Raw genomic sequence first — 15004 nt, 5'->3', positions numbered from 1 at the left:
CACAGTAAATTTTTCTCTTCAACATCATTCAAAATAGATTGAGTTAATATGAAATTTGGCTCTCAAAGTAGCAACTGAATACATCTATTTCTGTCCATTAAACAATTTACACTACGGCTGTTCCAGAAATTTCTCCATCTGAGTGCCAAATTGGTAAAGTGCCTTTGTGGAGGATCCATCTTCTTTCAAGGCATCAGCGGCAGCATCTTTGATCTTTTCAATTCTTTCACGAATCTCATTTCCTTCTTCACCAACCATTAGACCCTTTATCACCTTAGCAATTTCCTCCCTCTCCGCTACACCATTCTCATTAAATTTAGGCCTTAACGCAACTTTGAGGCCCTCAGTTAACAAAACAGCATTCATTCTCTGTTCAGCAAACAGTGGCCAAGTTACCATTGGCACTCCCAACACAATGCTTTCAAGAGCAGAATTCCAACCGCAATGAGTTAAAAACCCACCGGTTGAAACGTGACTAAGAATTTGGGTCTGTGGTGCCCAAGAAGTAACAACAAAGCCACGTCCTTTGGTTCTCTCTAAGAACCCATCTGGTAAAAACTTTAAAGGGTCATCCTTAGAAGCAACAACGTAAGCACCATCTGCTGAATCACTAGGTGCTCTCAAAACCCACAAGAATTTTTTATCACTCAATTCCAATCCAAAAGCTAACTCATTAAGCTGTTGTTGAGAGAGTGTGCCTCCACTTCCAAACGACACATACAAAACCGAGTTTGGACTTTGCTTATCCAACCACCCCACACACTCTGACCCCTTTGATTCACTACTTAGACCAGTTTGTATAATTGGCCCAATCAAATAAACACTGGAACTGTTATGTTCTTGCAAGGCTCTCTCAGTTCCTTCTTCAATATTGGAGAAACTATTAACCAAGAAACCGTTGGCAAGAGAGAGTCTCTTGCAGCGCTCTAGAATTAACTTATAAGCAAGATTGGATCGATCTTGAAAATGTGAGGGGAGATCGTGGCCTTGAATTGGTACACAGCCTGGAAGTTGAATGGCTTCTTTGTTATCTCTGTATTCACACGAAACTTGCTCGTGTAAAGCCGGTAATTGGAGGAATAATGAGAGTGTCATGGCGGAAGGAGGGAAGTATATGTAAGACAAGAGGTTGAACTCCTTTGCTATTTCCAGCGCCTCGTTCGCAAAAGGATCAGCAATCAAGGCAACGAGTGGCGTGGTTGAGAGAAGAGATCCCAGCATGTGGCGGAAGGATGGCATAGATTGAGACACGGCGAGGTCGATTTGCACCATAGAGGGAGCGTCGTCGTGGGACAGGTCTTGTTTATGCACGGGAGGGAGGAAGTTGTAGTTGATATTGGAAGGAAGTGATTCAAGCATGGCGAGTGTGGCAGGGGGAGGTGCATCAATGGTCGGGAAGATGCAGTAAACGTGGAAGTGGCGATGGAGATGAACGAGTCTCTTGCTGAACTCGACAATGGAGGCTTGGTGGCTGAATGCAGGGATTGAAATTACTGCTATGTGAGTTGTTTTCGCCATTGAATCTTTATTCCTTGCTTCAGGCATATGGTTTGAAATATATGTGTATGATAAGTGTAATGACATTTATAGTATAAATTCTTTAAAATAATTGAGCATGGAAATTACTATATATTTGTATGTATCTTATTGATCTAAGGAAGCCAAATCTTGACTTGAGATCTGTGAATCTTGATTGTAGTCTAAGTTGACAGCTATATTGTAGTATATTATATTACATATAATAAGCAGCTGTTTGAATCTTCCAAATTTTCTCTGTCTTTCCAATGGATGCTGTTATCAGTTGCACTTTACCCATACATTTATGGCTCACAGTGCATGTATGTGTCTTAGAATATAAATAAATCATGGCAAACAATTATTGTTGGACAATAGCTTGATTCCAATCACATATAATATAGAATATTTTATAAGTTACAAAACATGGTTTTGTTGAGTTTTGACTGGTCAAAAGAAATATTTAATAGAATTGAAGCCCTCAACAGATGCACTGAACACGAGATGTGGAAAGATGAATTGCTGAAAAATTGAATATTGCTCAAATAGCAAATGATATCCTCTAATTTCAATGATAACTAATTTGAGTGATAACTAATTCGTCTGAAAATAAAATGAATTTTTAAGTATATTTTAACATAATTACATATCCAACTAATTTTACTGATAACTAACTAAATATTTAGTCTAAATTATCATCTCACATTCTCTCTTTCATGCTATTATTAATATTCATCCATTATTCTATTGTCTCATCAATGAATATGTACTAATAATAACTTTTAATCTTAATATTTATCATCCCTAATAATAAAGTGTTGAAAATAGTATAAATGACAAAATTAGAAAATTATTATTAATAGATTAGTTTGTAATTTATAAATAGGACCAAATATTTCTTTTAAAATATGATGAATATATATATATATATATATATATATATATAGGATTGGAAGAAATATCTTTTTGTATATCATTATTTCTTGTTGAATTATGTTGTACTAAGTTGAGGTCGGAAAGATTAATTGCTGAAAAATTGCATATTGCTCACGTAGCAAATGATACATCTTTTTGTGTATCATTATTTCTTGTTGAATTATGTTGTACTAAGTTGAGGTCTAAGTCAAATATAGCACTTGGTTGTTCACTGAACCGGACTCACAGTCGTATGGATGCCTCGCGCATCTCTTTGTAGTGCTTCAATTCTTTATTTTATCTGGTTGATACTCACCAGAGAGACACCAGATGCGTCATTGAGTAGGACATAGCCACGTACATATCCTTCTTTTAAGCATGACAAATAAATTCATATCCATTTTGATAAGATATGGATATGACTATAGGTATAAACTAGGCCAGTTTAGAATTTTAATAGTCATCCTTATATCTATGGGATTTTATCTCAGATATACCCACTGGTAATTTATTATATTTAAAAAATTATTATTCATAGCTTGTATCTATGGGATTTTAGGGGAATGGGAACCGAGAGGGCCAAGCCCGTCTGTTTTCATTCATAGCTTGTATTACTAGTCTACTTATATTATTATTGTCATGTTGAGAGAGGAAATTTTGTTTAACCGTTGTATTAGACTTGAAAAAGAGCTCACTCAATTTGAGGTACTTCTTGCATAGTTGCAACTTGCATGGTTATGAAATTTGAAACTCTTCATCTCACTTGACCCAGCATTAATTGTACCTAACCAATAGACTTTATTCATAGTTGCTGAGTTTACTGATATATATAACTTAAACTGTTCTTTTCAAACAAACAAACAAAGTCAATTAGTTTGACTTACATAGTCTCTGAGGTTCTAGGCTAACTCATTAACTCTTGAGCATAAGTAAAAAAGTTAATGAACTGGTTGCAGATTGATTTGTTTAACCACACCTATAATTATAAGTTAACATGGCTCACTGACGAAAGTGAAATTCAACTTGAAAACCAACTAACATGTCTATGTCATGTGTCAAACATGCAATACATCTCAGAAATCACACAACTACCACTTCACTCCCACGAAGAAAACAAGGCACACGCAACACAGCTAGACAGAAATATCCAAACCAAAACCAAGACCAAGGATATAAAACTATTTTCCTAACAATTCCCACTAAAACATTCCCATTGGCTAGCCAACTGAGACAGGGTCTGTGATGAAGAACCATCCTTCAGTGCACTAGCAGCAGAATCTTTTAAATTCCCCATTCTTTCACGCATTCCTATACCTTCTTCTCCATCCATCAGACACTTTATCACCTTTGCAATTTCCTCCTTTTCCACTATGCCATCTTCATTAAATTTTGGCCTCAATGCCACTTTAAGTCCATCGGTTAGCATCACAGCATTCATCCTCTGCTCTGCAAAGAGTGGCCATGTTATTAGAGGTACTCCCTCTTGCACACTCTCCAATGTTGAGTTCCAACCACAATGGCTTAGAAACCCCCCAACTGAATTGTGACCAAGGACCTGAACCTGAGGTGCCCATGAAGCCACAACCAAACCTTTCTCCTTTGTCCTTTCCAAAAACCCGCTTGGTAAGAATTGCAAAGGGTCCTCCTTTGAAGCCTCAAGGTAAGCAGCACTAGCTGAATTATTTGGTGCTCTCAAAACCCACAAGAACCTTTGACCACTCAATTCCAAACCCGAAGCTAACTCATTGATTTGGTTCTGAGAGAGTGTTCCACCACTTCCAAAAGAAACATACAACACTGAACAAGGTGGCTGCTTGTCCAACCATCTTAAACACTTATCAGACTCATCAGCCTCATTGCTTGCTCCTTTTTGTGTAATGGGTCCAACTGGGTACAATCTGATCTTCCCATTTTCAAACTCTTGCAACGCTCTTATAGCGCCTGGTTCCATTTCTAAGAAGGTGTTGATCAAGATTCCATCAGCTGTAGCCATTGCTTTGGCACGTTCAAGAAAATTATTGTATATTTCGCTCGATCGATCTTGGGCCGGATCCGGAAGATCAACCCCCATGACCGGTACACAACCTGGTAACCTTATAGGTTCAGTTAAGTCCTTGTACTCACCTGAAACTTCCTCATCAAGTTTCGGCGCGTGCATAAGCAGTGACAATATCATAGCTGAACTAGGAAAGTAAAAGTAGGACAAGGCATTGAACTCCTTTGCATATTCCAAAGCCTGAAATGCAAAAACATCTACCACCAACGCGGTTAAAGGTGCTTTGGAGCACAAGGATTTAAGAGCTTCATGTATTGATGGCAGAGAAAGAGTAATAGTGAGTTGAATTAGGATTGCAGGGTGTACTCCTTGGGGTAATTGTTCTTTGCTAATTGGAGGAAGTAAGATGGTGTCTATGTTTGAAGGAAGAGTTTTAAGGTAGGCTTTGGAGGATTCTGGAGGTGGCCCAAGTGAGGGAACTATGCAAGTGACATGAAAATTTTGGTGATGTTTGATAAGTCGCTTGCTGAACTCAATTATTGGGACCAGGTGGGTGTAACCAGGACTTGAAACAATAGCTATGTGAGTTGTTTTTGCCATGGAAACAAACTATAGACTATAGAGTATACACTATTGATGTTTATCTGCTCACAATTCGTGAATGCTGTATATGATGCTCTCTTTATGGTACAAGAGTTCTCTACTTCTCTTATATAGCAAACCACTTCACTGTCGTATTGTTATGTTATTTATTGCATTCAATAAGAATTTACTCCAACACTTTGTTTTGCTTTCTTTATTTGAATTTGCTATTAATTTGAACATAGCTTTCATGGGGGAGGAAACGATGATGTAAGTGCATATGTATTAAACAGCTTATCTCTATTTTATTAATTCCCCTAAAGTTTCCCACTTTGTCTTTGTAGCTCGTCTTTTTCTTTAGCCTGATTGATGAGGTTTAAACTCGTTTGTGTTTTAATGGCTGCGCGTCCGGAAAGCTTTGATTCTCCCTCACGCAATGGGAAGTTCCAATGACTTTTGTTGACACTTTTTTTTATTTGTACAAATCAAAGATAGGTATTAAATATCTTACTCAATCAAGTGAATTACACTTTATGGGTAATGACTTTGTCAACTTTGCTAAAACCTTTTGTTTTCAATTCAATTATTAGAATTTAGGGGTTAAGAATCTTTCCCGTTTCCGATAATGTAATTAATCCATTTTTTAATTCTTTTTTTTTTGGATTTGGTATTTTCTTTTATGTTGTTATTTTCAATAATTATGCTTTGAAACATATTTTGGCATGCTTAATGATTAGAATGTCTTTTTACATTTAAAATAGTTTTTGATTATTTTATATTAATGTGATAGGTTTAATAAGTTAAATTTTGGGTAAAAATGTGTTTTAAGTCTATCAATTTTAAGTTAAAATTGTTCTTAATACATGTACTTTAAAAAATCATTTTTGTGATCATATTTTTAAAATTGATTAATTTTATCCTCACCTTAGTATTCCAAGTTTTATAAAAAAAAAATGACATAAATCAATTTTAATAAAAAAAAATTAAGGGATCTAAAACATGTTTCATCCTTAAATTTTGTATCAAGTTTAATTATTATTTTTTAGTTTGCATGTGTTTGTATAGTGCCTACTTCTTACATGTGTAGATGTCAAAATTGAGATAGATGCCAAAATCTTGTAGAATCAATTTACATGTGTTTGTATAGTGCCTACTTTTTCTTCCTCCTTTTCTAAGCTTGGGTTACAAATATTGTGGTGTGTATTATGGTGTAGTTAGCATCTCCTGTGCCTTGAATTACTTATTTGCTACCTATTATAATAACTATTGTTTTATAAATCAGTACTGAAAATCGCGGAATAGCCATCGAAAATATCAACCGCAAAATATTAGTGACAAACAACTGATTTAGCCACTTTTTAAATAGTTATTAAGAAAAGTCAATCATTGTACTATACAAGAGGCTAGAAATAGGTTGTTGGACTTGTATTATGTTATTCCCACACCTTTTATATCTAAGCTCACCCACCACTTTTAAAAAGTTTGCAGAATTCATAAATTATCATAACCTATTCCCTCCCCCTCTCCTAAACACCCATTCCCTCAGTTCTATATCACACTCAGCTCATTCACTCCCTTCTCTATTCCTTTGGAAGATCCTTACACCCACCGCACATTGTTGCACCTTCTTCCTTCCCCTGCTTTCATCATTTGAGTGCTTCACCAATGAACTCGTCAATTATTTTTATTTTGTGTTTTCGATGGAATGGGAATACATTTCTATTATGCGTCATGCACAAATATATATTTCCATTGTATATCAAATTTTGATTGCATTGTTGTAAAGTGTGAGCCACCGTCTATTCACGCAACAGTTTATCACACACTGCCTCATGTAAATAGGACACAGTTGTGCAAAAAAGTTGAAAGGAACATCCTATCACTTATATTCAATTTTAAACTTTTCTTTGTAGTTTCTATTAGCTATATAGTTATTGCTTTTGTGAATTGAGAATTGACCTTTGATCATTTAAAACAATACTTTGTTACTTAATTTTATTATTCCTCACTCACGATCCATTAAATTTATAGTGGTCTCATTATTATTTCTATTGATGTGTAATTTCTTAAATGCTTGGCATACTTGAAAACTTATTGTATACATCCAAAAAGATATTTATTTTTTATTCATTTGACACGTCAATATTTATCATATCATCTAAAAAGTGAAATATTCACATTTTTATACATTTAACACGTCAATAGTTATCAAATTTATTAGACATATTTTTTTATCATTGTTAGAAAAAAATATTAATTAACTTATTTTCTTTTGGAAAATATAAAAGAGCAGTGCAAATCAAGACTTTTTTAGATGGACTAATATCAAAATATTTATTAGCATGATTGAAAAATATATCACTTATCCCTATTTTATTTATATAACAATAATGCAATATACATGAAACTTAGGTTAATAGTTGTAAATGAAGATTTGTTCTATGCTGAACAGATTGATATGATTAAATTAGTTAAGCAATGAAATAGGATAAATAGTTATTTTTGTTTTTGAATATGTAGAGTGTTAATAAATTCACATCTGAAAGTGAAAAAAGTACATAATTTATATATCCGTTAACTTTTGTCCGTTATCGTTAATGAAAGAGTCTACATGACATAGAAATTTCACAAAAATGATTGTCGACATGATTGTTGAATAGATTAAACCAAAATGTCAGTAAATATTCATTGGACCAAAATGTTAATAAATTTTCATTGGAATAATTTATCAGATCTCAAATTTTGTTTCATTTAAGGGTAAAATATAATTTAATCTTGATTTTCCTATCTTTTTTTTTATTATTGCAAGCATAACATTACAATAAACACTTTTAAAAAATAGGAAAACAAACATGATAATAAGTATAATATTGATTAATAAGCATAATGTCTCTGTTGCTCTGGAATTTCTAATGTAATATTATGCTTATTATTATTATGTTTGTTCTAACTTATGTCTGTTTTCTTATTTTTTTAAGTGTTTATTGTAATATCATACTTGTAATAATAAAAAAGGAGATGAAGACTAAATTATATTTTATCTTTAAATGAAACAAAAATTTGCAGTCTAACAAATTAATTCAATGAAACTCACTGACATTTTAGTCCAATTTATTTAGTAATCATGTTCATAATTATTTTTGTCATTTTCATTCATACGTGTCACGTAGACTTTTTCATTAATGATAATGGACGGAGGTTAACGAATAAAAAAATTTGTCATATTTTTTCACTTTTGAGGGATAAAATTATTAGTATTTTATACATTTAAAAACAAAAATAACTATTTACACTAAAATATTTTTTATGTGTGAAAACAAGGTATTCTTATTGTCAATAGTCATGAGATTAATCTCTAGAGATTTAAAAATCATCAAAGTGAGTTTTACTTCTCTTTTATAAAGTTTTTTTCATATGCTTAACAAACTCAATTATTTATTAATTGTACTCAATTTATTGGTAAAGTGAAAAGTTTCAATGTGGAGTTAATTCAAGATATTATGGGAAAAAATATTTATTATTATCTTCCTGAGATTTTTTTTTAAAAAATGCAATTTTTTAAAAAATAAATCAGTTACCAAACATTCATACAGTTGTTAATTTAGAGAATATTTTCTTTTGCTTAAATTTCTTTCTCTATAATACCTTTAATTTAATGGAATAAATTAGGGTATTAGTCCCTGAATATACATGTTCATTTATGCAAAATATATCTAATTAGTTAAAGAAAGCAAGTTAATATTTCCTTATAAAGCGACTTACCTAACAAAAGTAAACCATATATATACATGCATGTATTCAATTGGTTAACAGAACACTGATGAAGAATCCTAACAAAACACTGATGAGGACTCCATATGCATATGACAACACAGCATGCCTTGAATCTTTCTGGATTTGGTTTAAATGAGGACTTCATACATGTAATATGTGAACATACCCTGGTTTGGATTTTTGAATTATTAAATTCAATCAAAATAAAGGCATCATACTTTTTTTAATTATTAATTTCAGTGTCTGAGTTTGAGTTGGGATAAGCACACCAGCAAAGAATGTCAACTAATTAATTATGGTATAAGTATTTTTTAGCAAATTAGCATGCTAGCAATTCATTCGTAACAAACAAATTAACAACTTTTTCAAAAATATTATACATGAATAATTTAGTATTTGAGTTGTTATTCTTCAGTAACATATTTTCTTCATAAAATTAATGTAGGGATTTTTTTCTTTAAGAAAGATACATTTAATTAATATGCATTTTTTGTAGCCAGGCATTTGTTTATAAAGATATCACTACTAGTCTGAAAAAAGCAAAGAAACAATCATTTTTCTAATGTAAGAAAACATTCATTTTTTTCTGTAGATGTGAATGTGAAAATCTTGGCTAATTTTTTTCTTTTTTTGCTTTGTCTTGTCTTGCAGTCAGACAACAGAATTGTGAGAATGGGAGAAGCTGCAAAGAAGATCTGTCTGGCCTCACTGAAAGATCAATCATGCCATGTAAAATCCAATCTACTAATTAAACCTTTCTCTTTTAATTAATTTATGTCTCCAACTAAGTTGTTTAGAGGTGTTAATTGGTTCATCATTCAGGTGTTTGGTAATGCTAAGGGGAGAACCAAACTTGACTTGGATCTCAAGCTTGGCATTTCTAACATTTATTCTTCACAAGCAAGAGACAACCATTACAATAACCATACTTTTAATCAAGTTGAGAAGAATTTCATCCATGGTAGTTCTTCAACTCATGATGCTGGTGTCAATTTCAACACTAATCAAACTTATGAAGGACAAGCAAGTAAACCGGGCTTGAATTTCAACATGGCCACAAAAATGGAGGATCCAAAAAGGCTAAGGAGGTATATGTGTTATTACTTTTTTAGACTTAAATATGCTTATTGTTTATGAAAACATGATTTTTTTTTTAATTTCTACTCAATTTTTGGTTCAGTTACATTTCTTTTTAGGATCAGGAAAAAAAGAAAGACACTCCGTACCTTTTTTTTTTAAGACAGTTCATACCTTTCTATCATACCACCTTCGATCCTTTTCATAAGAGATAAATTTTTATGTATTTTATACTAAAATTTATCTCTTATAAAATGGACTAGAGGAAGTACCTCTCTACACTTTTTTTAAAAAGCAAAAAGAGAGAGAGAGAAGATGTTAAATAGAAAATGTGGAAGAAAGATTAGTTTTTTTTTTTACAGAGTAAGCCAGATTAGTTATGACATATAGGGAATATGAAATCAGTTTTTCAGTCCTAAAACTGAAATCTTTAGTTGACCAGTGATATCAGTTATCACAGACAGTTGAGGAGTAATGATGTTTAAAAAAAAAGTGAAGCTGAAAAAAGTTTGTCATTTTATATTACTAGAGAGAAAACAGGCATCATTGTGCCTTCTTTTATTCTTTTTTAGTAAATAAAAAATGACTGAGATGTAAACAAATATTATGGTTGAGAAATTTTTATAGCAAGTGTTGTGATGATTAAGAAAATTTTATAGCACTTACAAGATAAATAGGTCTAAAAAAAGTAGAAACTAGACATGACTATTCCCTTTATTATATATGTCTAGATGTATAGATTATGCAGTAAAAAAAAAATGTCTAGATTATAGATTAATGTCTGATTTGTTGTCTCAGGAATATTTTCTCAATGTTAGTCTCTCTCATTTTTTATTTATAGAATCAAATCCTTCAGTCACTTTTTATTTCCCTAAAATTCTTAATTAAATTCTTATCATTTTTTACTCAAATAATTAAATATTTCAGATTGATTTTAACCTCGGAAGTTTGGTGGAATTTAAAAGGTTTTATAACATGTGAGTTTAAGGTTTTGAAAATGAAAAAAAAAAGTTTGAAATATAACATTTTTTAGGGGCTTGAAATATAACATTTTGATTGATGGGTTTTAAATAGAAAATTATTTTAAATATTTCATTGGATTCATTCCATAAAGATTTTGAGAGAAAAAAAGAATTTAAATGTTTTAAATGAAAAAGTGATGGAAATTAAGAACTAATTTTGATAACTAAGAAAACTAAAGAACTCAATTGCATATTAAGCGTTGATATATAGACAAAAAAAATTGCAACCAAGTCTCTTTTCTAGTTTTTTCTTACATTTAATTAAAGAAAAACAATATGGTGTTTTTTTAATAGAAACAGTATGGTGTTGATCCATCACAGATACTAAAAAAACATGATATTTGTAACTTTTAAATATTTAAACTAAATAAAAAATTTATTATATTTACAAGACTGTGAAACATATTTAAGCTTTAATTAATGTATATCTTTTATGCTAAATTAAAATTTTCTGGGTCAAATCGCTTATATTCTCTTGTGTGCAGGATCATGGCAAATCGTGTTTCTTCAAAGAGATACCGATTGAAGAAGTTGGACCGCATGGACCAATTGGAAAAACAGATAAAAGTTATCCGGGCACGTTGTTTTTCTCTCTAAATAAATGTATCCAGCAATTTCTAAATGTACCTAACATTTTTTTACCTTATTCTTATATACAGCAACATATCTCCAACTTTCGTCGTCAAATTAGAGAGGCTAAAAAGAAGCAACAATTGTTGCGGATGGAGCAGCATCATTTGAAATTCAGAATTGCAACTTTTCACGATGAAAAAATAGTTAGAGAAGGTTACCTTCATTTTCCCATTGTATGTGTTTTGAGTAAAGATGTTGATAAAATTACGTGACAAAGAGTAAAAACAAAGTCGGGCTGAGCCAGCCCAATATTTAAATGGGCCATTATTTTTTTATCTAGTCTAATCCATTGGACTAGGACAAATAAGCCTAATAGTTTTCAAGTTTGAGCCATGGGATCAGGATAAATTAGACTGGTTTTTTTTGGATCATTGGTTCAAACCATTTTTAATAGCTCTAGTGTTGTATTTGTGGATTTATGTTGTTTATATCCCTATAAAGCTCAAACTTGTTCTATTTTCAGCTGAAATTGGAAAGAACAGGGAAGAAGTGAAGAGGTTGAGAGAACTCCACATTAACCAATTGCAAGCCAATGCACAACCTACAATGCCTAATTCAAATGATGGTCATACAGTTGAGGAACAACTCGATCTCAACCTAGGCCTCTAGCTTGGGACAAAAAGGGTTTACAGACATTCAAATCAAGGTTAGAGATATATCATATAGTTAAACTGGAATTTTATTATATAAGTACATGAAAATCAAGAATTAAGTTTAATGAAGTTTCTAATGATATTGTTTAACTAGTTTGATTAGAGGAGGGATCAACTTACGCTAAAATAACATCTTCATCATTTATTTTCTTATAATTTAATGATTATAATAAGTTATTAATCTTATTTGTTAGATTCTAAGAAAGTGATGAAGATGAAAAATAACTCTAAAAGAATTACTTATTAATTGTACTCAAAGACCTATGTTCACAACAAGTTGAAATGAATTATATGTTATGCATAATTCATATTTATATATTTTTTAAAATTAAAATAATATTTGCCTATCACATTTTTATATTTAATATTTTTTCTATTTCTCTTTTATTCCATCAATTCTCTTATGCCACACCTCCTTCCCTTGTTTTCCTATGTCTTTCTTAATTTATTGTATAAAAAAACATCTCTATTTTTTGTGACATGCCCCGTAATTATTGGTCCTTTATTGTATCGACTTTGAACAGCTTTAATCGCGTTCGGGTTTACTCAAAGTTGAACTAGAGACTTGAAGTTTGAGCAAGTGTGTGGGATCATGCCAATAACTACCGGCTATAGTGCAATTTTCTCTCTCTCTTTATGCATCTTTTTCAATTTTTCGATTAGCATCTTTGGAGCATCATCTTGATGGTTTGAGTATTTTAAATTTTTTGATATGCATCTTTGGAACATTATCTTTTGTTAAGGTTTAAGTGACTTTTAAGTAAGAGAGACAAAAAAATGCTTAAATTAAGTAGTTAGTATATTTTGGTTTCCATTCAAGCTTAAAGTAACCATGTGTGTCGTAGTGGTTTAATGGTTGCTCCCATGAAATAAAGGCCACGTAAAATACCACTTTTAGTATTCAAGCTAGAAAATCTAAAAATGATTATCAAAAAAAAAATCTAAAAGGGCTGTGTGTTAGCTAGGCTTAACATGTAAGTGACCGTGGTATCAAAATAGGCTCGGGTTATAGCAGATTCATATGGTTCAAATGAAAATTGGTAATATAATTGTTTGAGTTGCTTATTCTACCGAAAATATTAGAGAATTGATGCGATTAATTTAGTGTGGTTTGACTTGTTTTTCTAGTGAATTGTTGATCTAATAGGTCGAAAAGATGCAATTAACCTAATGATTTGATAAGTTTTTGAGAAAATCAGTTTTAAATATTTTAGTTTTTAAGGTATATTATGAATTTCACTATGTATTTTTTTTAAAAAAATTAAGCATTGTTAGTATAAATTCTTTTACACTATAACAATAAAGTAGAATCATCATGCAGTTGTAATATTTTTTTATATTAACTCATTTGTTCAATTACTAACTCAATAACTTATTACTCAAACCAAGTTAATTAGGGATTGAAGAAGAATAAAACCACTTAAGGGAGAATGAGAAAGAAACCAAAACCCAAAGTAAAATGTTTTAGACTTTCTAAATAAATAGACAATTTCAATTACACGCATGGAGGGACTGCGGAGCCGGCAGTTGAAGCGGCGGTCGAGGAGTCAGACGTTGGGGGAGGGGACGTCGTGGGTGGAGCCGCAGAGGAAGTAGATGGTGGGGTCGAGGACAACGTAGGTGGAGTCAACGGCGGGGGAAGGGGAGTGAGGAGGGGGTTATTAGGGTTTGTACGGTGTGAAGCATTTGAAGAAAAGAAGAGTCGCGTAAGCTGAGAGTGAGGTAGAGGAGGGGTTAGGTGGAGTGGAAAGAGAAATGATATTTTAAAATAATAAAAAATATTCTAAAATGATTTTTACAAAATCGTCTTAGAATGATAGTTTTTTAAGACAATTTTCATAAAACCGTCGTAAAACTTTGATATTTATTTATGAAAATGTCACTGTGTTCTTTCTAAATCAACCAACGTAAAATTAATGTCGTAAAAAGTTATTTTTGTAGTAGTATCAACTGATCAAGAGTATAAATAGATTGTACTTAAAAAATTCCAAAATTATCCTAACCTTCCCCCTCCTCCACCCCTAAACACCCCTTCCCTTAGTTCTCTATCCCACTCATTCACTCCCTTCTCTAAACATCCTCAATTATTCTCACTTCCTTTCACAGCTCCTTTTTTATATGAGTATTAATTAATAGATATAACAATAATGATGATATTTGTATGACCTTTTTTTTTTATCAATTTTTATTATCTTTTTTAATTATGTTTTGTGTATTATTATAACTATCATTTATCTATTTATATATCTAAGTATTAAAATTAATTATTATTAAGATTATATTAAATATATTTGTTATAAAATTTAATCACGGTTAGTTATTATTATATTTAATGAATTCGTTCTTCTTTTTTACTGAGATTAATATTATTGTCTATTTAAATGTTATTGTATCCGAGACCAATTTTTTTTTTCAAACCTTGAAATAAAAAAAAGTATGAATTATAAATTAATGTATGTTTTTCTTATATCATTTGAATAAAAATTAATTTTAATTTTATGTAAAGACTAATAAATAATTTTATAAAATTCATTTTTTATTAAATATTTATTTGTTAGAAGTTAAGTATTTAAGTAATTAATTAAGGTAGTGATTGATCATTAATTTACACTTAGACATATTTAAGATGGCATTTTTAAAAATTGGTGTGGATCACATATTTTTATATTATACTTTTATTTAAATATTTTATGTGTTTTATCTCAACTCATTTTTTCACATATCTTTCATTCCTTCAAACCAAAATCATTCTAAAAAAAACTCTAACAGACCCCTTTCATGATTTTCTGGATCCGTCCCTGCTAATACTGACTAACAAAATGAGTCACTCTCTTCTT

General features: G+C 31.3%; 3 protein-coding genes across 3 annotated transcripts; 1 reads left to right on the top strand and 2 right to left on the bottom strand.

Moving 5' to 3' along the window:
* Window positions 1-9: 9 nt before the first annotated feature.
* Window positions 10-1678, bottom strand: LOC100776809 (hydroquinone glucosyltransferase). The gene has a single exon (XM_003532144.5). It carries the CDS (start codon window positions 1582-1584, stop codon window positions 112-114), a length of 1473 nt encoding a protein of 490 aa, XP_003532192.3. The 5' UTR covers window positions 1585-1678; the 3' UTR covers window positions 10-111.
* A 1709-nt stretch (window positions 1679-3387) lies between these two features.
* LOC100777345 (hydroquinone glucosyltransferase) lies at window positions 3388-5439 on the bottom strand. The gene has a single exon (XM_003532145.5). It carries the CDS (start codon window positions 5024-5026, stop codon window positions 3617-3619), a length of 1410 nt encoding a protein of 469 aa, XP_003532193.1. The 5' UTR covers window positions 5027-5439; the 3' UTR covers window positions 3388-3616.
* Window positions 5440-8871: 3432 nt separating this feature from the next.
* On the top strand, window positions 8872-12123 carry LOC102670265 (basic leucine zipper 6-like). Its single transcript, XM_041017786.1, has 6 exons — window positions 8872-8931; window positions 9434-9511; window positions 9605-9870; window positions 11367-11457; window positions 11541-11667; window positions 11978-12123. Exons 1-6 carry the CDS (start codon window positions 8872-8874, stop codon window positions 12121-12123), a joined length of 768 nt encoding a protein of 255 aa, XP_040873720.1.
* The last annotated feature ends 2881 nt before the right edge of the window (window positions 12124-15004 follow it).

Source organism: Glycine max, chromosome 8, assembly GCF_000004515.6.
Source record: "Glycine max cultivar Williams 82 chromosome 8, Glycine_max_v4.0, whole genome shotgun sequence".
Classification (NCBI taxonomy): Eukaryota; Viridiplantae; Streptophyta; class Magnoliopsida; order Fabales; family Fabaceae; genus Glycine; species Glycine max.
Note: the sequence above shows the minus strand (reverse complement) of the source record. Positions and strands in the feature narration are given on the sequence as shown.

Bases quoted from the DNA above. Each gene is read 5' to 3' on its own strand.
- LOC100776809 (XM_003532144.5), bottom strand. From the start codon at position 1,584: ATGTCATTACACTTATCATACACATATATTTCAAACCATATGCCTGAA.
- LOC100777345 (XM_003532145.5), bottom strand. From the start codon at position 5,026: ATGGCAAAAACAACTCACATAGCTATTGTTTCAAGTCCTGGTTACACC.
- LOC102670265 (XM_041017786.1), top strand. From the start codon at position 8,872: ATGACAACACAGCATGCCTTGAATCTTTCTGGATTTGGTTTAAATGAG. The intron at 9,871-11,366 runs GTATATGTGTTA...TCTTGTGTGCAG, and splicing joins GATCCAAAAAGGCTAAGGAG to GATCATGGCAAATCGTGTTT. The intron at 11,668-11,977 runs GTTACCTTCATT...TTCTATTTTCAG, and splicing joins TGAAAAAATAGTTAGAGAAG to CTGAAATTGGAAAGAACAGG.